General features: G+C 48.7%; 1 protein-coding gene across 2 annotated transcripts in view; it reads left to right on the forward strand.

The window, feature by feature from the left end:
- bahcc1b (BAH domain and coiled-coil containing 1b) overlaps positions 1–3833 on the forward strand; it is a 60627-nt gene extending 56794 nt beyond the window's left edge. For both annotated transcript variants that reach the window (XM_056430016.1, XM_056430017.1), the window contains exons 25-28: positions 1–65; positions 676–1943; positions 2427–2663; positions 3197–3833. The exon at positions 1–65 is cut by the window's left edge and continues 79 nt beyond it. In XM_056430016.1, the coding sequence (XP_056285991.1) occupies positions 1–65; positions 676–1943; positions 2427–2663; positions 3197–3415 (1789 nt within the window). In that variant the 3' untranslated portion in view covers positions 3416–3833. The remainder of the gene's footprint in view (positions 66–675; positions 1944–2426; positions 2664–3196) is intronic.
- The last annotated feature ends 17160 nt before the right edge of the window (positions 3834–20993 follow it).

The raw sequence follows: 20993 nt of genomic DNA on the forward strand, positions 1-20993 counted from the left end.
CACGCCCACGACGGAGAAACCGTCCAATGAGGAGGCAGTGGGGAGGCCCCAAGAGAAAAGACCAGGTAGACACACGCAGCTTATCCTCTTTCTTTTTGAATTTAACATGTTGTCACTCCAACAAACAAACATCATGAAGGTTTTAAAGAATGTTTAATGAGCTATAACACAAGCTTTAGTTTAGTTTGTGACTGACAGTCAGAGCAGAGGAATGCACTCAGGGACCCCGAGCTCTTGTTTACATTGTGTGAGAAGTTCTCGTCTAACTAGTTGATGCTGCGTTCACAGACCTTCAGGCCATTGTGAAAAATCCCCCAAGCCAATCCGCATTTCGAGTTCCAACTGTCAGCCGCCTGTCAGATGCCTCCGAGTCACAGGAGAGGATATAAACTTGTAAATTACAATTCCTTGTGCGCTGCCTATCAATTAACCTCTCCGTGACCACATTAATCACACTTCTTTACTGCGTTGTTAAGCAACATACTTGTAACTCATCACAAACTCCAGGTGCCATCGGAGACGGGTTCAACAGGTTTGTTGTAGTTTGAGTAATAGACGTGTTGAAACCGAGCCGGCGAGATGAAGAGATACAGATATTACGTTTCTTCGAAGCTCTCCCTTCTCTGAGGAACCCGTCGGTCGGTATTGATTATAACCCCGTCTCCTTTTTCACAGTCGGCAGGCCGAAGAAAGTCCTCTCGGCGCCTCGGCCCGCGGCGACGGACACGTTAACCAAAGGCGCCGCTTCCTCGCTGAGCTGGTCGACGCCCAGGAAGAGGCCGCCCGTCGACTTCTTCCTCTTCAACGGGACGTCCCGGAAGACCCAGAGGAAAGTGCGGGAGCGAGACCCGGGGCTGTTCCACCGGCCCACCTCCCACCTGCTCGCGCCCCCGATGCCCATCAAAGGCATCTTCGGCTCCCCCTTCGAGAGCGACTCGTTCAGCAGCATCGCCAACAGCTACTCCACCTTCAGGAGCGGCGGCGGCGGCTCTGGGGCGGGGCGACCGGTCGCTCAGGGGCTCCGGGACCCCCCCTCGTCCTCCGCTGCGACGGTAGCCGGAGGCAAGAAGCCGGCGAGCGACCGCGACAGGAGACAGTTGCCGGTGAAGCTCGACCACGAAGGAGTCACCTCGCCGAAGACGAAGAACGGCAAGGCGCTGCTCCGAGACAAGAGCCTCTCCTCCGCCGGAGCGCCGCCGCCGCCGTACATCCACCCTGCCCTGATGATGAAGGACGGGAAGAAGGGAGGAGGCGAAAGAGATGGCGCCGGCACCCGCTTTGAGCCCGTTGTCAAGGGCGCCCCACCTCTGAGGAAGAGGCTGCCGGCGGGTCTCGGGGTCCAGGGTGGCGATTACAGCCGGGACTACCCGAGCGACGGCCCCAGCTCTTACTCCGAGCTGGATGAGGATGAAGAGGATGACGCTCGGGATGCCGAAGCCCCTCGCGGTGGCGCGGCGGACCCTCCGCACCGCGGCGGCCGCTTCCTCTCCCGCCTTTCCGCCTGCTTCTCCTCGTCCTCCTCTTCCTCCTCCGCCTCCGTCTCCTCCTCGTCGTCCCCGTGCTCGTCGGACAACGACTCCTCCTACTCCTCGGACGAGGAGTCGTCCTCGGTGCTGCTGCGCCGCGCCCTGCTCCAGCAGGACAAGCACCGGCAGAGCGCGACCTCCGACCTCCCGAGCGCCGAGCCCGCCGCCGGCGCCTCCCCCCCTTCCGCGGGCGACGGCAGCGCGGCGAAGAAACTGCTGAAGAGGAAAGAGCGCAGTTCCGGTGGCCGCCACGAGGGGCAGAGCAGCGCCGCGAGCCAGCAGCACAAAGCTGCAGCCAAGGACCCGGCATCCGCCAAGAGGCAACGGATGACCTCACCGGAGCCGCTGCCCAACAACATGGCTCCTCCTCCTCTGCCTGGACACCAGCTGTGGAAATGGTCCGGCAACCCCACGCAGGTACGAGCACCTTCACGTACCCAAGATGCCCCGAGGACTGTTATATTGGTCTTTTCCACACGTTATAATCTTGGTTATATGGTTTTTAAAACTCCCAGGTGACATAACCGACCTCACTTTCACAGCTTCAGGAGGTCACCGTCATGTTGACCTTTGATGACATTAATTTGTCTTTATTTCTCAGTCTTTGCGAATACTGCGAAGCAAACTCTCTAAATCTATTATTATCCCGATTACTTAATCCCGATCCTGAGATCGCGTGAACAGAATCAAAAGACGGAGCAGACGTGTGTGTGTGTGTGTGTGTGTTGCTGTGACAGTAAAGTCACCTCCTCCTGTGACTCGATGGGATCAGTTCGTTTCTTGACTTATTCAATCTTTCCATTCGGTGTTTTAGCAAAACAAATAAATATATTTCCGTGGAATAAAAACCCTCCGCACTGAATGAATGTAACCGAGTGTTTTCCTCTCTCTCGCCGACAGAGGAGAGGTCTGAAGGGTAAAGCCCGCAAGCTCTTCTACAAGGCCATCGTGCGGGGCAAGGAGACGGTGCGCGTCGGCGACTGCGCCGTGTTCCTGTCGCCGGGCCGGCCCCAGCTGCCCTACGTGGGCCGGGTGGAGAGCCTGTGGGAGTCGTGGAGCTCCGCCATGGTGGTCAGGGTCAAGTGGTTCTACCACCCGGAGGAGACGCGCCTGGGGAAGAGACACCGCGACGGCAAGGTAAGAAGGCCGAGGTGGGAGGAGGAGGAGGAGGAGGAGGAGGGGGAAGTCGAATTTCTAAATTGAGAACGGGTCAAAGTAAACAGTGCGTGACATTCTCATATAAGTATATCACCCCCCTTTTGCTTTTTTCTATTCCCTTGTTCCCATCTGATGTGAATGGTTGAACGCCCACTTATTTCATGGAACCGTTTCCAGATCTAAATACTCAGCGGTAAAGGCCCCCCCCCCCGGGGAGGGGGGGGGGCGCTCTGCTGCAAAAGGAAGTCATGTGTTTTGCATTTCTTTGCAAGAACAATAGTGGTTTGTTTGGAATAAATAGAAGAAGAAAAAAGGCCGGAGTCGTTGATCGTGATCGGCGACGTCCGCAAACGAGAGAAGATCTCCGGGAGGAACCCGGCAGCGAAAAGACATGAAAGGAGGCGCGAGAGGGGGAGGAGCAACCACTTCCTCCCCAAAGCAGCGTTCTGATGGTCGAATGAATCGTCTCGACGATTCCCTCAACCCCTCTTCTCTCTCTCTCTCTCTCCCAGAATGCTTTGTACCAGTCGAGCCACGAGGACGAGAACGACGTGCAGACGATCTCCCACCGCTGCCAGGTGGCCGGCCGGGCCGAGTACGATCACCTGAGGCGCGAACGCAAGGCTGCTGGCGGCGGCGGGGCGGCGCACAACCTGTTCTACCTGGCCGGGTCTTACGAACCCACCACGGGCCAGCTGACCGGCGCCGACGGCGTGGCCATTGTGTCCTAAGCACCACGCCGGCGGATTGGGTTGAGGGAATCCAAAATATTGAAAAAACGCACACCTGGAGACGATCGGCTCTCCAGGACCGCCCCGTCAGGACGGAGCCGGGGGGGGGGGGGGGGGGGGGGGCGGCGGGGGAACCGAGACAAAGAGTTTTGGACTCTGCGTGTCGATCTGTCCCTCGTGAGAGGCGGAGCTAGCCCACTGGATGAGGCCCCGACAGCACCTGGCACTTATAGGAGCCCAGTTTGTTCTGGGGGGGAGGAGTCTGACCCGTGTCGGATTTAACCTCTTCATCAGATGTGGACTGAGGCCTCGACGGCCTTCCTGTCGGCTGGAGGAACCGGAGCTCCTCGTCACCGCGACGCGATTACTGCCACGAAGGAGCCGGGAGCAAGGACACGAGCACTTTGGAGTACAGTCGCTTGGATGGAGGAGGAGGAGGAGGAGGAGGAGGAGGGGAGAGGGGGGGGCGGGTTGAGGGGGGGGAGTCAGACTCTCTGAAACAAAGACCGGCTCAGAGAGACTGAACGGTAAGCGGAGACTTACTGTGAACCACACTGGTTTGGAGGGTTTCAGTGGTCTCATACTGGTAGTTTGACGAAGACAACGCGATTGGGAGATCCCCAACAGGACCAAAAAAACACTGTAGTTCAGACTTTGTGTGTGTGTGTGTGTGTGTGTGTGTGTGTGTGTGTGTGTGTGTGTGTGTGTGTGTGTGTGTGTGTGTGTGTGTGTGTGTGTGTGTGTGTGTGTGTGTGTGTGTGTGTGTGTTTGCAGAGTGGCTGCGATGACCCTGTCTGGCATTTAATGAGCTCGAGGTAAATAGTGCTTTAACGTGCCGCCCGTGAGTGAGTGTGTGTGTGTGTGTGTGTGTGTACTGTACGTGTGGGTCGTGCACGTCACAGTGAGCAGTGTGTGTGTGTGTGTGGGGGGGGGGGGGGGTCGTCGGTACGTCGGCGACACGCTGAATATGAATCTTTCCCCCCGCGCTACAACGTGCACGGAAAAAAAGCGATCTCTCCTCCCACCAAGCCATACACGACGATACCTCTCTCTCTCGTACAGGTGGTCGGATTGTTTATTTGAAATGTGAGTGTGTGTGTGTGTGTGTGTGCGTGCTTTGTACAGCATCATGTATAATATAACATGTTGTAAATACTATACATATATATTTGTTCTTGTTTTTTTTGCAGAGAAGATTATTTTATTTAGATTTTTTAGGGTGTGTGTGTGTGTGTGGTGGGTTGGGGGGAGGGGGGGGGGGGTCTGAGAGGTCGGAGGTCGGGTGAGTAGCGTCTCTCTTAATGCACTGAACGGGATGGAGGTTTGATGTGAAGACGTTGTGCGCGTGAGCCCTGCTCCATGAGGCAACGGGTGAATATGTAAGGCGGTGGTTGGGAAAAATGTTTTATAAGGAAATCTGAAAAAGGCTCTTTTGTATACATGTGTCCGGATTTATCATTTGTATTTCTTTTTATTTCACTGCATTGTTTTTTAATTTTTTCTTCTTTTTTCTTTCCAAAAAAAATACTGGAAAAAGAAGCTGAGTTTCTGCTGTTCTCTGATCCCGAAAAAAACAAATCTTTTATCCGTTTCCGCCTGTGTACCTATATGAAATGTAGATATTTATCTGGCATCGAAAAGAAGACAAAAAAGAAACATATACCAAAGCACCTGTGAGTTTACAGCGTCACCGCGTCAGAGGAGGAAAACGTACGATGAAAAAAAAGACATCGCAAAAACATTCAATCAAAAATCTGAAATCCGGGACCCCCTGCAATCCCCCACCGAGGTATCGAGCCCTTCTCGTTGTCTGCTTCGCGTTCATTCGGCGTTGCCATGACAGCGACAATGTCCGCGCACCGAACAACTGATGCACTTGAGGTAACCGTGGCAACCGGAATGGCGTCACGTGACTGTGAAGGACAATCAGAGCCAATCAATTGGACGATGTTGAGCGACAAAAAAAAAACAAGATACGGATCAAATCACAAATTTATGCTTCTTGTCACTTTTATTCCCGCTTTGCCAAAAATGTGTGTTTTACGTTTGCTGTTTTTTTCTTCCTGGTTTACCATTGTCTGACTGTTTATGCAAAGCCTTTGATGACTGTGTGTTGTCGTTTATACGATGTACAGGGAGGAGGAACATGATGGCCTTTTTTTAGGACATTGACTGACTTTGAACAACAACGTTGCTGTTACACTGCGAAGCAAAAGCTTTAAAAAAGGATCTAATGTGAACTCAATTTAGAGATTTTTCTTTTATGGGTCTTTAATTGCTTTACTTTTTTAAAAGCAGTTTTTTTTTTTTAAGAAACACTGGATTCAGTTCTAACCAGAGAGAAGCGACATCGTTGTGTTTTTTTTATTTTTTATTTTATTTTTTAGACCCACTGGAGAAAAAAAACTGCTTTGTATTGTTGAGAATGCCGAACTAAAATATATGATGTAATTTCAGTCATTCTTTGGAAATATGACTTAAATATTTCCTCATGTACAAAAGGAAAAAATTATTTATCTTAATTATTGCCTTTTTTGTGTGTTTCATTAAAAAAAAAAAAAAGATTCTTACAAACAACAACAAAAAACGTCTCGTTTCCTTTTTCTTTTTTTTCACTTTCATGCCGAGCGCGAGCGCTTTGAAAACGGCCTCGTGTTCATCAACGGCCGTCATCTGTCTGCGGTAAGAAAGAAAAAAAATGGACCACAGAAGAAAAAGGGTGGAAGGCTGAGAAGAAGAAGAAGAAAAAAATGAAAACGAGACGAGGAAGTTATTTGAAACTGTAGGCGGAGCCGATAGACGAGGAAAGAATGGGGAGAGAAAGGGAAACTGTATCTGTAACGTCTCCTCTGGCTCTGCAGGTGAGTCGGTATTCAGAATAATAATACAAAAACCGGAACAGGACCATTAACAGAACAAAGCGAGGATATCCGCTTTCATCCTGCCAAGATTTTCACGGTGTGTGTGTGTGGAAATGCAGCTCTCATGTGCTCATCAAACAAAGAGTGGTCGTCTTGTACACACACACACACACACACCAATATAAAAAAACACACAGTCTGCATGCACTCCTGTACTTCCATGGGTTTTCAGTGTGTGTGTGTGTGTGTAATGCGAGTGCCGTTGAGACGCTCCGCTGCCAGGCCACGAGTTACTGGGACAAAGTGCTCGAACCCCGACGACATTTTATTTGAGACTACTTGTGAAATATTCACACCTTTTTTTTCTTTTTTTTTGCCAGCGCGCTGCAACCGGAGCTTTCCGCTTGCGGCTTATTGCAACATTAAAAGTCAGGATGGAGGATCGGCCTCGACCTTTGACCTCCAGTTACAGCTCGGTCGCCCCGTTACCGTGCGGGACGCTCGTTTCTCTTCAGTGTCGCTCTCTGCTTGACGATACAGGAAAAGTTGATTCGCATATCTTTGCTAATGGAACTCGGCCACACACACACACACACACACACTCATTCAGACTCTTTGTCCAGCGTGTGTGTGTTTGCTTTCCCTTTTGTTTTCTGCGTTCAGCTGCTTCGGCAGTTTAACATGTTATTACAAAGATATGAAACAGTACACTTTCCAGTTTGACTGCACACACACACACACACACACTCACACACACTCACACACACGACATTCGCACCCATTCTGCACACTGTTGGTCTTTTACCTCGGCTCCTCAATCACCCAACGCCTTCAAAACACACAGACATTAAGTGCAGCCTTTGACTGCTTATCAGCAGGTTTGCGTTGAGCTTATCTGGTTGACATTGTTAAACTACTTTACCCAGAATGCCGCGGGAGATAGGGGCACAATGGGAGGCTGGGGGTGCCCTCTGGGTTAATGAGAGAGGGCTTTTCACAGTCTCGGGAGCAAACATGCGTGTGTGTGTAGGTGTGTAGGAGTGTGTGTGTGTGTGTGTGTGTGTGTCAAGGGTCAAGGTGTCAGAGCAAGGTGTGGCAGTTTTTTAAATTGTATTTCTTTAGTTTCGTCGGGTGGAGGCTGACGGATGGGAGCAGAGAGACCACATCTGAAGCTCCAGTCGACATGAATCTAGACGCTACACCGTGTGTGTGTGTGTGTGTGTGTGTGTGTGTGTGTGTGTGTGTGTGTGTGTGTGTGTGTGTGTGTGTGTGTGTGTGTGTGTGTGTGTGTGTGTGTGTGAGCGACAGAGACAGAGAGATCGTGTGTGTGTGTGTGTTGGAGGGGGTGGGGGGTTCCAATCCAGAGAAAGCCCTCCATTTAGATATAGCCGGAGCATGTCACTGAAGTGAATGAATGGTTGTCAGCTGCAGAGGGATTTAGCGTGTGTATGTAGATGTGTGTGTGTGTGTGTGTGTGTGTGTGTGTGTGTGTGTGTGTGTGTGTGTGTGTGTGAGTGTGTGAGTGTGTGTGTGTGGGGTATAGTCAGGTCACTCAGAGTGGGAGTAAGGAGATCAGCGGTCCTCTCTCTCACCTCATCCATTGTTCATATGAGCCCCTGCGACCTCGCCACCGGAATCCATCTTACTATCAGAGAGTGTGTGTGTGTGTGTGTGTGTGTGTAAGAGAGAGACATTTTAGATCTCCGTATAGTCGATCTGACTCATTGTGGAACATATTCTGTGGCAACAGATGGTCGGCTCCATAAATCATAGATTCTTGGCCGTGTGGAAGTTATGTCCGACTTCTCCTCCGTGACACAACAGGCCTCCTCTGTTCTTTATTTTACAGTTTCATGACTTGTTTCCCATTACACAGGATAAAGAAACAAATGGTGTTGTAGTCGGAAACATTTTGGATCAATAATGAAGCGGTTAAATAAGACGGCAGCGGTAAATATGAGGATTTAATTCCCAAAAAGAGCTTTTTAAACCCAGTGTTTAATGATCAGAGGCATTTATTGCAGAGTAAGAGTTTAGGTGATTGATAATGAATATATGGGTCAATTAATAAGAAATGAATCAACGTATAATTCAATCATATACGGCCTCAAATGTTTTTTTTCACTAACTCTATTTCTGGTTTATTGAGCATAACATCTAACATTTGGGAATTGTGTTTATTATTTAGGATTGACTATTTATTTATATATTTGTGTTTTTTTCAGCCCCATTTTAAAGGTTTCATTCAAACACTTTAAAGTGTGTTCTTATTTTAAAGAATTTACATTTAAAATGTGTATTTAACCTTTATTTAGTTCGTTTTTATCTATCTATGTCTTTGTAACTTTAATTTAATTAATTTAGAAAATAATCAGAATTCTATGTGTGTATTGTCATTAAATATATAGATGCTTCTTTAAATAAGGAAAATATTCTTTTTTATATTTGTAAGTCACCACATTATTTTGCTTTTCATGTGAATGACACAGAACATTAGAAAAAAATTGTTTTAAACTAATAATTCCCATTTAGACGGCATCCATTAATACACATATCTTTGTCGATTATTCGGAAACAGATATGTTTCCCCGTTGTTGTGCTTTAAATTAGGAAGAAAGGAGTAGGGGAAGAAGAGAAGGAATGAATAATCTCAACAGTGAAGAGGAGAAAGGGATTAAGAGGAGCAGGGGGGACGGAGGAGGAGGAGGAGAGACAATAGCTCGGGGTCACACTCCCTCTGTGACCTCCTAATCCACATTAGCACAAAACTACAGGAAAAACAATGTGATTATTAACCGGCAGAAACTTTTGGTGTTTTTTTCTCCGGTGCTGCTGTTTGATATTTGGTAATAGTGTTGAGGCGTCTCGGTGCCGACGGTCAGAAAAGGTCAAACATGCTGTAAAGTTTTCGTGGACACAGCAACCCGAGACACACACACCGGAGAGCCGCCCCGTGGGAACGGGTGTGTGATCTTTATGATACACTCTGGATGCAGGAAGAATTTAGATCTGTATATCAGTGTCTGTGTGTCTGTGTGTGTGTGTGTGTGTGTGTGTGTGTGAGGAACTTGATTACCAAGCTTGCCACCCCCCCCTTCCCCCCCCCCCCTCCAGTGACAGCATGGAGAAAAGACATGTACAGTATGTTTTTAAATGACGACAACTGGTACACACACACATACACACACACACACGTCTCCAACAGCCCCGCGTGTTCTTTTCCTCCAGTTGTCAGCGACACTGTACGGAGGGTCATGAAAATACCTGTAACCGTACACCTGTCTGGATGGAATACGTGCGGTAAATGAAGGTGAAACCCGAGCGGAGGATTCCCCCCTTCGTCTTCACGCTTCCATCACCTCGGACAGTCGGTCGGCATTTCTTTACATTTCATCAGATTTTTCGCCAAAAAATATTAAACAGGAAGTTAATCGCTTTACCAAAACCTCACGGTAACCACTTTACACTAAACACACAGAATGAATGTCTAGATATCGCTGTACATGAGCATTTAATTCAAGACAATATCTGCATTCTTACACATTTGGAAAAAAAATGCTTTTTTTTGCACAGCAGATATATATATATATATATATATATTAATAAAGTCCGAGATGTGAACAGTTGCAACTCTTTCCAATAAAAAGGTTCAGAGTCGATTTCCACCGGCGGAGGACCAACGAGCGTTATCCTGTGACCCCGAGCAGCGTCTGGCAGGCTCTCCGAGGTCAGCAGGGTGTGTAGCCGATAGATACTGTGAACTATATTATTGAGTTTCCTTTTAGCAGAACGCTCTGAGTGACTCTGAGGTCCCTCCGGTGACCTGGCTGCGCAGTATCTATGCAGTGGCCATTTTTTAAAGTATGTTACGCAACGTGATTGGCTGATGCCTTTATTCAAAAGCTCATTCTTTTTTTTCCCCTTTTCACTAAAAAAAACATACTTTTCCTTTTCACAGTGTGGTATTCTCATTCTGTAAGAAAGTATGTAAAAAAAACAGTAAAATAACATAATGTTTCTGGTTCTTCTTCCCAAATTTAATCCAAGCTCTCAATCACCATGAACCGCTGCAGCCTGGACACAAACAGGTACATAGATAATCCCCCAAATCCTTTCTTCTTCCCTTTTTTTCTAAACTCTAATTACTGAGACACGGAAGAAATATTACCTGACGACCTATGTGTATTGCGAGACATGAAAGGTAATTTGCAATGTTATTTTTTGTGTGTGTCGGTACTCACCACACTGTGTGTGTACGCAGGCGGCAGATTCACAGCAATTAAGGAAACAGACGACCTCGGCAGTTATTAGAAATCACAAGAGGAGCCCAGGTAATACGGGTCCCAGTCGAACGGGGCTAATGTCAAGACATAGTTACCATGGTAATAAATGGCAGAAAATTAATTAACAATTTAGAGAATAATTGGTAAACATAGCAATTTGTGCACGGAGAGTGGCCCCGGAGGACCCGCCGCTCACCTCCAGAGCTCTGGTGACGTGAGACGGCCTTCTGCAACGTCTATTTTATGCTTTACGTTGAATCATCTGCCTACACGGGTCCCTGAAGCCGAAAGCCGCTCCGCTCGGCCCGTACGACAGACGATTCATCAACTGACAGCGATCCGGAGAGATTAAGACGCCGAGCGGCGCCAAACCAACACACCAGGAATGTACAGGCCCAATCAACGGGGCCGCTACGCCTCCTATACAGCACACAGCTGGAATCAGGGCAGGCGGGGGGTATATGCTGGTCTTTTCTTATCTGCGTTGACTCAGCAAAGAGTGTGTGTGTGTGTGTGTGTGTGAGCGAGGCCGTGGGTTTGAGATCAGGGATTGTGTGTGGGGGGGGGGGGGGGGGGGATTGTGGCCTTCCTACTGAGAAATTACTCACCCAATAAATTACAACCCAGAACCAAAGGAGTTAACCTGCATGATAACCTGTGTGATATCTATCTATCCTCTATCTATCATCCATCTCCCTATCCATCTATCCATCTATCTATCTATCCTCTATCTATCTACCTATATATCTATCATCCATCTATCTATCTGTCATATATCTATCTATATATTATCTATCTATCTATCATCCATCAATCTATCTGTCATATATCTATCTATATATCATCTATCTATCTATCATCCATCAATCTATCTATCTATCCTCTATCTATCTATCTATCTATCCTCTATCTATCTATCTATCTCTCTCTCTATCTATCTCTCTATCGATGCATGTATACAGTATTGTACTACACAGCCTCTTCTGTGTTATTCATGTCACGTTTCTGTTGGCTCAAAGAAAACATTACATCTATAATCGTCCCTTCATCTTTCACAGAGGTGTGTGTGTGGTTGTGTGTGTGGTTGTGTGTGTGTGTTTGCATAATGTGTCTCTTGGTTCTATAAGTTTGTGTGTCTATTCAAGTACGTCCTCATGTGTGTTGCCTAAGTCATGGGCCTCGTCTTAATGTGTCTGCGGGTGCGTGTGTGCGTGTGTGTGTGTGTGTGTGTGTGAGTTGGCGTTTGTGTGCTGATGGCTCTTCACTCTTTCATCTCATCAAGCGTTCATCACACCATCCAGCAGATCACTCATCAACAGAGGGTCCTGCTTTTAAATGATAAGATCTCTCTCTCTCGCTCTCTCTCTCTGTAACACACACACACACACACAGGACCTGGAATGTGATCAGAGTGCGTTTCGAAGATATTCTTGCGAACACAGTTGGAGGCCTCCCGCGTAGCACCTACACATTATTCTCCATCCTCATAACACACACCCTTCAGCGCTGCTGGTCGCCAGTGCACACACACACACACACACACACACACACATGCACAGTTTCCATGGTGACGGATAGGCAGCCATGCAGAATGAGTGCATAGTCCCTCGGGACATCTCCTTTGTCCATCTTTCCATCGCTCTCCTTCAGTGATGACAAGATGTCTCCTCTCTGTCTCTCCCTCCCTTCGGCCTCTGTTCATTATGCATAATGCATGCGCTTCAATTCAGAAGCTCAATTTCTTCTGGCCCGTGCAGCGTCGTTGCAGCACAGGCGCCCTTTGTTCCCCCAACTCTTTCCTCCAGATTTGTCTCCCCGCTGCATCGCTCCGAAATTTCAACCAATGCAACGGAGACTTTAATCCCGGCTGAGCCGCGTCGTCCCGTAACCTCCGCGCCGTGTCGCAATAAGTGCATCTCCGGGCAGGTTTGAGTGACAGCTCCTCATTATGAGGTAAGTGTGGGACGGAGGGACGGAAGGAAGGAGGGAGGGAGATTCGCTCGTTCTGCCAGAGATTGTGAAAAGAGGCCTCGTCTCACACACACACACACACACACACACACCGCGGTTGTGATTAACGCTGCAGATGATCCCTTCATTTCCTGTGAGTGGAGGACATGTCCAAAGACACCTGGACAGCAACACACACACACACACACACACACACACAGTTGTCTGTCTCCGGCCTTTTTGGGGAAGGGGTTGGTAGACAGTTGGTTCAAGGGGATCTGGGTTCAGCGCGGCGTGGGAAACATTCACCCACCAGACGCCATTTTGGATCCTCGTATCTCGTATGAAGTCATGTGACCTCAAGCGGCAGATGAAACCGATTGTGTGTCATCGTATCAGATGAAGGTGACGTCAGGGATCTCTGTTGTATGGCTTGTCTCTCTTGTCTTAAACTTTTAAAATAACAGGTGTGTTTTGTTTTCTTCGTGGCCCGACAGTAGAAGAGACACATTGGTCAGAACCTTCATCTCCACTCATCTTCCTCGCTAGGCCACACGGCCTCCTGCACTGTCACTTACATGTTGATGTTGGTGGAATTGGAGGTGAGGTGTGAGGTGTCCTGGCCCGTTTCTTTGATTTGGTGTTGCGGTTGTTAAGACAGGAGACCTGTTGGTTGATTCAATTTAGATTATTTTGTATAGTCGGTAACATAAATTACGAATTTGCCTCAGCAGGCTTTACAATCTGTACACATACAACATCCCTGACCTTTGACCTCACATCGAATTTAAAAAACAGAAAAAAACGCAGAAAAAAACAGAAAAACTGGAGAGAAAAATGAATTAAAAAAGAAGAAAAAACTTTCACTGGAAAAAAAGTGAAGAAACCTCCAGGAGAGCAACAGAGGAGGATTCCTCTCCAGGATGGACAGAAGAATAGATGTCATGTGACCAGAAGGAATCATTACAGAGTTACAACACATTCAATAGATATGACAGAGTGTATGAATAGTTGGTAGTAGTCATGGACCACGATCCAGACCTCCATGGTCCACGATCCAGGCCTCCATGGTCCACGATCCAGACCTCCATGGTCCACTATCCAGACCTTGGTGGTCCACGATCCAGACCTTGGTGGTCCATGATCCTGATCTCCATGGTCCACGATCCAGACCTCCATGGTCCACGATCCAGACCTCCATGGTCCACGATCCAGGCCTCCATGGTCCATGATCCAGACCTCCATGGTCCACTATCCAGACCTTGGTGGTCCACGATCCAGACCTTGGTGGTCCATGATCCTGATCTCCATGGTCCACGATCCAGACCTCCATGGTCCACGATCCAGACCTCCATGGTCCATGATCCAGACCTCCATGGTCCACGATCCAGACCTTGGTGGTCCACGATCCAGACCTCCATGGTTCACGATCCAGACCTCCATGGTCCACAATCCAGGCCTCCATGGTCCACGATCCAGACCTTGGTGGTCCACGATCCAGATCTCCATGGTCCAGGATCCAGACCTTGGTGGTCCACGATCCAGACCTCCATGGTCCACGATCCAGACCTCCATGGTCCACGATCCAGACCTCCATGTTCCACGATTCAGACCTCCATGGTCCATGATCCAGACCTTGGTGGTCCACGATCCAGACCTCCATGGTCCACGATCCAGACCTCCATGGTCCACGATCCAGACCTCCATGGTCCACAATCCAGGCCTCCATGGTCCACGATCCAGGCCTCCATGGTCCACGATCCAGACCTCCATGGTCCACGATTCAGACCTTGGTGGTCCACGATCCAGACCTCCATGGTCCACGATCCAGGCCTCCATGGTCCATGATCCAGACCTTGGTGGTCCACGATCCAGGCCTCCATGGTCCACGATCCAGACCTCCATCGTCCACGATCCAGACCTCCATGGTCCATGATCCAGACCTTGGTGGTCCACGATCCAGACCTCCATGGTCCACGATCCAGGCCTCCATGGTCCACGATCCAGACCTCCATGGTCCACGATCCAGACCTCCATGGTCCACGATCCAGGCCTCCATGGTCCACGATCCAGACCTCCATGGTCCACGATCCAGATCTCCATGGTCCACGATCCAGACCTTGGTGGTCCACGATCCAGACCTCCATGGTCCACGATCCAGGCCTCCATGGTCCACAATCCAGACCTCCATGGTCCACAATCCAGACCTCCATGGTCCACAATCCAGACCTCCATGGTCCACGATTCAGACCTTGGTGGTCCACGATCCAGACCTCCATGGTCCACGATCCAGGCCTCTATGGTCCATGATCCAGACCTTGTTGGTCCACGATCCAGACCTCCATGGTCCACAATCCAGACCTCCATGGTCCACGATTCAGACCTTGGTGGTCCACGATCCAGACCTCCATGGTCCACGATCCAGGCCTCTATGGTCCATGATCCAGACCTTGTTGGTCCACGATCCAGACCTCCGTGGTCCATGATCACGACCCATGAGGCAGATGGAGGTAACAGCTCACTGCTCTTTACGGTGAAAGACGTTTAGATCTGTCTTGTTGTTCTTTCGTCTTATAAACAGGAAGTGACGGAGCGGTCGGGGTCAACGTGTTCATACCAGCGATGCTGCTCTGGTCTGCTCCACAAGTTAAAGATGAATCAACCCGTCCACGACTTCGACTTTTTTGTAAGATGAATGTTGAGGTCAGACCGATGATTTTAACATGATGGCCCAAGGGAAGTCGGCTTGATTTGTGGCTTCACTTTTCTTTTCTTCTTTAAACTCCTTTAGCAGACGGGCTGAAGAATACATGCACACAACGCACAGGTGCATTCTATATGAACAGTAAGTACTGGATTTAATCTGCAGCCTAGTCTTTGTACAGGTGTTATTTTGGTTTCATGACTGACATCTCTTTGTCTATATTGTATAAGCCCCGCCCCCTTGTCTTTCATTCTCCAGCTGAAGCCAGTAAAAGAACTAAAAGAGGGATACATTGGAGGTTATAAACTACCTGTTAGCTTTCATGGGTGTTGCCATTTTCAGGAGTTGCATATATTATTTTTTCAATAACTTCCTTCAGTGTTGTAATTTATTTGGGCTGAATCTATAACTCAGACAAATCACCTCAAAACACTGTTAACAGTGCAGAAAACTGCGTCACTGCGACAGTTATTTCAGTGCCAAAAGGAGCAACATCATTATATAAATTAATGAGTGTTGCTGCGGGGATGCATACATCTCTGTGTCTTTCTTATTCAGAAGACATCAGGCGCCACACGCTTCTCACACATGTGAGTTAGCTGAGCCCGACTCACGCCGAGCGGACATCATAACTCCTTCTGACACAATTCATATCCTCACTTATATTTTAGAATTTTTTTTCTGCAAAACAAATGATATGCAACTCTACTCTATGATTCTATGAAATCCATTAAAAAACATGTTATTCACATGTTCTTGGAGACTAAGATGGCGCTGTGCCAACGGCTGCTTGTTTCAGTAGTGGCGTTTTGCTTTTATTTTATTGTCTTTTTTTGCACTTTTCCTCTCTTTTTCTTTTTCTTTTCTTTCACGTTTGTCTTAGTTACGGTCGGACACTGGACCATAACTACTTTTTTCGATTATTCTACTGTGGCTTTTGTTCACTTTGTCGTGAGTATCGGTGAGCCACAGCAAAACAATGACGGGGACCGTCGTCTACTCGCGTGCTCAGCTGATCGCGCTGTGCAGGCCGAAGCTTCTGCCTGGAGAAAGACCTGTGATCCCGCTGGAGCTACGGAGAAGGGCTCGCGGTTGCAGATCGGGTGTCAAGCGGAGGGCTAAAACGAGGAGATACAAACCCTCGGTACCGTCGATCATAACGGGGAACGTGAGGTCTTTGGCGAATAAGACGGATGAGCTCGGCGCTGGTAATGACCGAGAGGATCTTCCGTGAGCAGTCTCTTGTGCTTCACTGAGACGTGGCTACACGCGGATCCGGATCTGGCCCGTCTTTGCCCGGCTTCAGGACTGTCGGGCTGACACAGAGGACGCTACACAGGCGGAAGAGGGGGCGGATCGCTGTTTATGTGAATGGAATGCCACCGGACCCATGTGTGCGTGAAGGAGGGCGCTTCTGTAGCCCGAACATTGAACTGTTGGCCGTGGGGATGCGCCCGTACTATTTGCCGAGAGTTCACGTCCGCCATTGTGGTTGTCGTGTCGTGCCGCCATCAGCTGGACGCTGAGGAAGCTGTGGACACCATCCACTCCACTGTGTCTGCTCTGCTGAATCATCAGCCTGGAGCATTCATGGCCATCACTGGTGACTTTAACCACACCACATTGGATAAAGCTCTGCCAACCTTCCATCAATACATAGACTGCCCAACAAGGAACAATAAAACTCTGGACTTGCTGTATGCTAATACTAAGGCATACAGCGCCACTGCCCTTCCCCTCGGCAGGTCTGATCATGACCTGGTCCGGCTGACACCCAGGTATGTTCCTCTGGTGAAGAGGCTGCGGTGACCACCAGGACTGTGAGGAGGTGGTCTCTGGAGGCTAACGACGCTCTACAGGACTGCTTGAGTCAACGGACTGGGATGTGTTGTGTGGACCGCACGGGAGGACATCAACAGTATGACCGACTGCATCACGGAATACATCAAGTTCTGTGAACACACCACCATCCCATCACGGACTGTGCGCTGCTTCCCCAACAACAAGCCCTGGATCACCAGGGACCTGAAGGCGCTTCTTAACATGAAGAAAGCTGCTTTCAGGTCTGGCGACAGGATGAGCTGAGAAAGCCCAGCGCAACCTAAAGGTGAAGCTCAGGGAGGCAAGGACTCCTACAGGAAGCTGGAGGCCAAACTCCAGCTGAACAACACAAGGAGGTGTGGTCTGGCATGAAGCAGATAACTGGCTTCAAGGTGGGAGGAGACAGCCAGGGGCTCCCTGGAGAGGCCAACGAGCTGAACTGTTTTTCAATAGGTTCAGTTCACAGCCCTCTCCTGTCTCCTCCACACATCACACCTCCCAAACACCTCCCCCTCTGTCCCCCCTGCTGAGCTGCACATCCCCCGAGCCCTCTATAACAATGGGCTCCTCCACCCCGCTCTCTCTGTGACGACTGACCAGGTGAGAAGACAGCTGGAGAAACTACACCAGCGCAGAGCTGAAGGTCCTGATGGCATCAGCCCCAGGGTCCTAAAGACCTGCGCCACCCAGCTGTCTGGTGTCCTGCAGCGCCTCTTCAACCTCAGCCTGAGGCTGGGGAAAGTCGCGGTGCTGTGGAAGACGCGTCGTGCCTGGTCCCTGTCCCAAAGAAGTCAACACCATCTGGCCTCAACGACTACTGACCGCTCCACCTCGCCTCCCATGTGATGAAGGTGCTGGAGAGGCTGGTCTTGGCCACCTCCGGCCGCAGGTGAAATCGTCGCTGGACCCTCTGCAATTTGCTTACCAGCCTCATGTGGGGGTGGACGCGCCATCATCTACCTGCTGCGAGCTCAGTCGCACCTGGATGGAACCGGTGTCTCTGTGAGAGTCACTTTCTTTGACTTCTCCAGTGCATTTAACACCATCCAGCCACTGCTGCTGAGTGAGAAGCTGCGGTGGCCGGTGTGGACGCGTCCACCATCTCCTGGATCACTGACTACCTCACAGGCAGACCACAGTTTGTCAGAATGGGGCGTGTGCTGTCTGGAACGGTGGTCAGTGATGTTGAGCCCCACAGGAACTGTTCTGTCTCCCTTCCTCTTCACCCTGTACACCAGTGACTTCCAGTACAACACGGAGTCATGCCATCTGCAGAAGTACTCTGATGATTCTGCAGTGGTCGGGTGTATTAGGGATGGACGGGAGGAGGAGTACAGGGCAGTGAGCGACTTTGTAAAGTGGGCGATGAGAACCACCTGCGGCTGAACGTGGCCAAGACCAGAGATGGTGGTGGACTTCAGGAGGAAGGAGACAGCTCCTACACCTCTGAGTGTCCTGGGGTGGACGTGGACATGGTGGAGGAGTACAAGTACCTGGGCGTCTCCATCGACAGCCGACTGAACTGGAAGGCCAACATCAACGCTGTGTACAAGAAGGGATGAGTCGACTCTTTTCCTGAGAAAGCTTGATCCTTCAACGTGTGCAGCAAGATGCTGGAGTTATTCTACCAGTCGGTTGTGGCCAGTGTGCTGCACTTTGCCATTGTCTGCTGGGGGAGCAGCATCGGAGCCGGTGACACCAGCCGTCTTAACAAACTGGTTAGGAAGGCTGGCTCCATCATCGGCTGCCAGCTGGAGCACCTGGAACAGGTGGTGGAGAGGAGGGCGTTGAAGAAACTGGTGTCCATATTGGACAACCCGGACCACCCTCTCCACCACCTCCTACAGGGACAGAGGAGTACTTTCTCAAGCGACTTTCTCCGCTCACGCTGCTGCCAGGACAGATACAGGAGAACATTCCTGCCGACGGCTATGAGGCTCTACAACAGTTCACCTCTTGCCAGATCACCCTAACCCTTCTTATATTTTGTGTTTTTTTTTATTTTTATTCTTGTGTGTTGCTGCTACTGGCTCGACAAATTTCCCTTTGGGATTAATAAATAATATATTTCTCTATCTATCTATCTAAACTTTAATCATGATAAAATGAAGATCTCGATCTATTCATCTTCATCCAGCACAGGACACAACACAGCGCACAATGCGTGAATGAATGTGAACGATTCCTCATGAACAGGGCTAAAACAACATGCTAATTATCGAGCATTTTTAAAATGATTTTACACTCGCTAATAACAACTAATCATCTATACACAAACACACAGCTAAGGCTGATAAGGAATGTAATGTTAGTTAGTGTTTGAGACAAACTGGATGATGTACAGGACTGTCTCAGAAAATTAGAATATTGTGATGAAGTTCTTTTCTTTTTAAAGTGCAAATGCAAAACAAAATAAATGCATTCTGGGGGATTCATTACAAATCAACTGAAATATTGCAAGCCTTTTATTCTGATTTATTGCTGATTATATGGCTGACAGAAAACTCAAATATCCTATCTCTAAATATTAGAATATCATGAAAAAAGTATACTAGTAGGGTATTAACCAAATCACTTGCATTGTCTAATTAACTCGAAACACCTGCAAGGGTTTCCTGAGCCTTGACAAACACTCAGCTGTTATAAAAAAATTTTTACTTGGTCTGAGGAAATATTAAAATTTTATGAGATAGGATTTTAGAGTTTTCTTAAGCTGTAAGCCATAATCAGCAATATTTAAAAAAATAAAAGGCTTGCAATATTTCAGTTGATTTGTAATGAATCCAGAATGCATGACATTTTTGTTTTTTTAATTGCATTACAGAAAATAAAGAACTTTATCACAATATTCTAATTTTCTGAGACAGTCCTGTATGTGTGTGTATAAAAAGCAGCAGTCCATACTGAAGGACATCTTTCTGGGGCCCCTTCCTGATATAAAGCAACCACTTTTTATTTGGAACCAAAATATTCACCATTACTCATTAAAACTATTTATTGTTTATTGTTGTTTTAGTCAAATTCAGCCTGTAATGAAAATCCACAAATTTGCCTCGCAGTAATAACCAAATGTAATATTTGAAAATGTATTTAAAAAAATGTGGAGGAGCTAGTTTATTAATAATATTGATAGGCAAGTGCAATGCAACCATACAGGTTTACATCTAATTGTACAATAATGTAAGAACCGGACTAATTACTAGGCAGCATTGCTATACTTAATTATTTTTGAAATATTCAATTATCTTTAGATTCCATAGAAAATATTCACAAAATTAAATTAAATGTGTGCATGTTTATTTGTATACCTCGTTCTGTTCCATAAGTCTAGACTGACACATGGAGGGAGGGGTGGGGGGGGGGGTACTGGGTGTCAGGTGCGGCTGCGTGGCCTTTGAAGTGGTTATAATGGCTCACGGGGGTCAGGACGTGGAGGGAAGAAATAAACACGAGCAAACGATCCAAACTAACTGTAAGCTCAAGTTGGAGTGCATGTCGCCCCCCATCACCCAGGCCCCATCACCCAGACCCCATCACCCATCACCCAGACCTCATCACCAAGGCCCCATCACCCATCACCCAGACCCCATCACCTATCACCCATCACCCAGACCCCATCACCCATCACCCAGACCTTCTCAGAGGCCATTTCTGTGGGCAGGACTCAACCTGTTCACCAAATTTGCAATCCATCCAATATAGTGGGCCGACAGACCGTCTAAAATACATTTTCGCGTTGGAGGAGCGAGAGGTTGGGGCGGTGGAGGAGCGAGAGGTCGGAAGCAGTGGAGGAGCGAGAGGGTGGAGGAGCGAGAGGTTGGGGCGGTGGAGGAGCGAGAGGTCGGGAGCGGTGGAGGAGCGAGAGGTCGGGGGCGGTGGAGGAGCGAGAGGTCGGGGCGGTGGAGGAGCGAGAGGTCGGGAGCGTTGGAGGAGGAGCGAGAGGTCGGGGGCGTTGTAGG

Source organism: Pseudoliparis swirei, chromosome 13, assembly GCF_029220125.1.
Source record: "Pseudoliparis swirei isolate HS2019 ecotype Mariana Trench chromosome 13, NWPU_hadal_v1, whole genome shotgun sequence".
Taxonomy (NCBI): domain Eukaryota; kingdom Metazoa; phylum Chordata; class Actinopteri; order Perciformes; family Liparidae; genus Pseudoliparis; species Pseudoliparis swirei.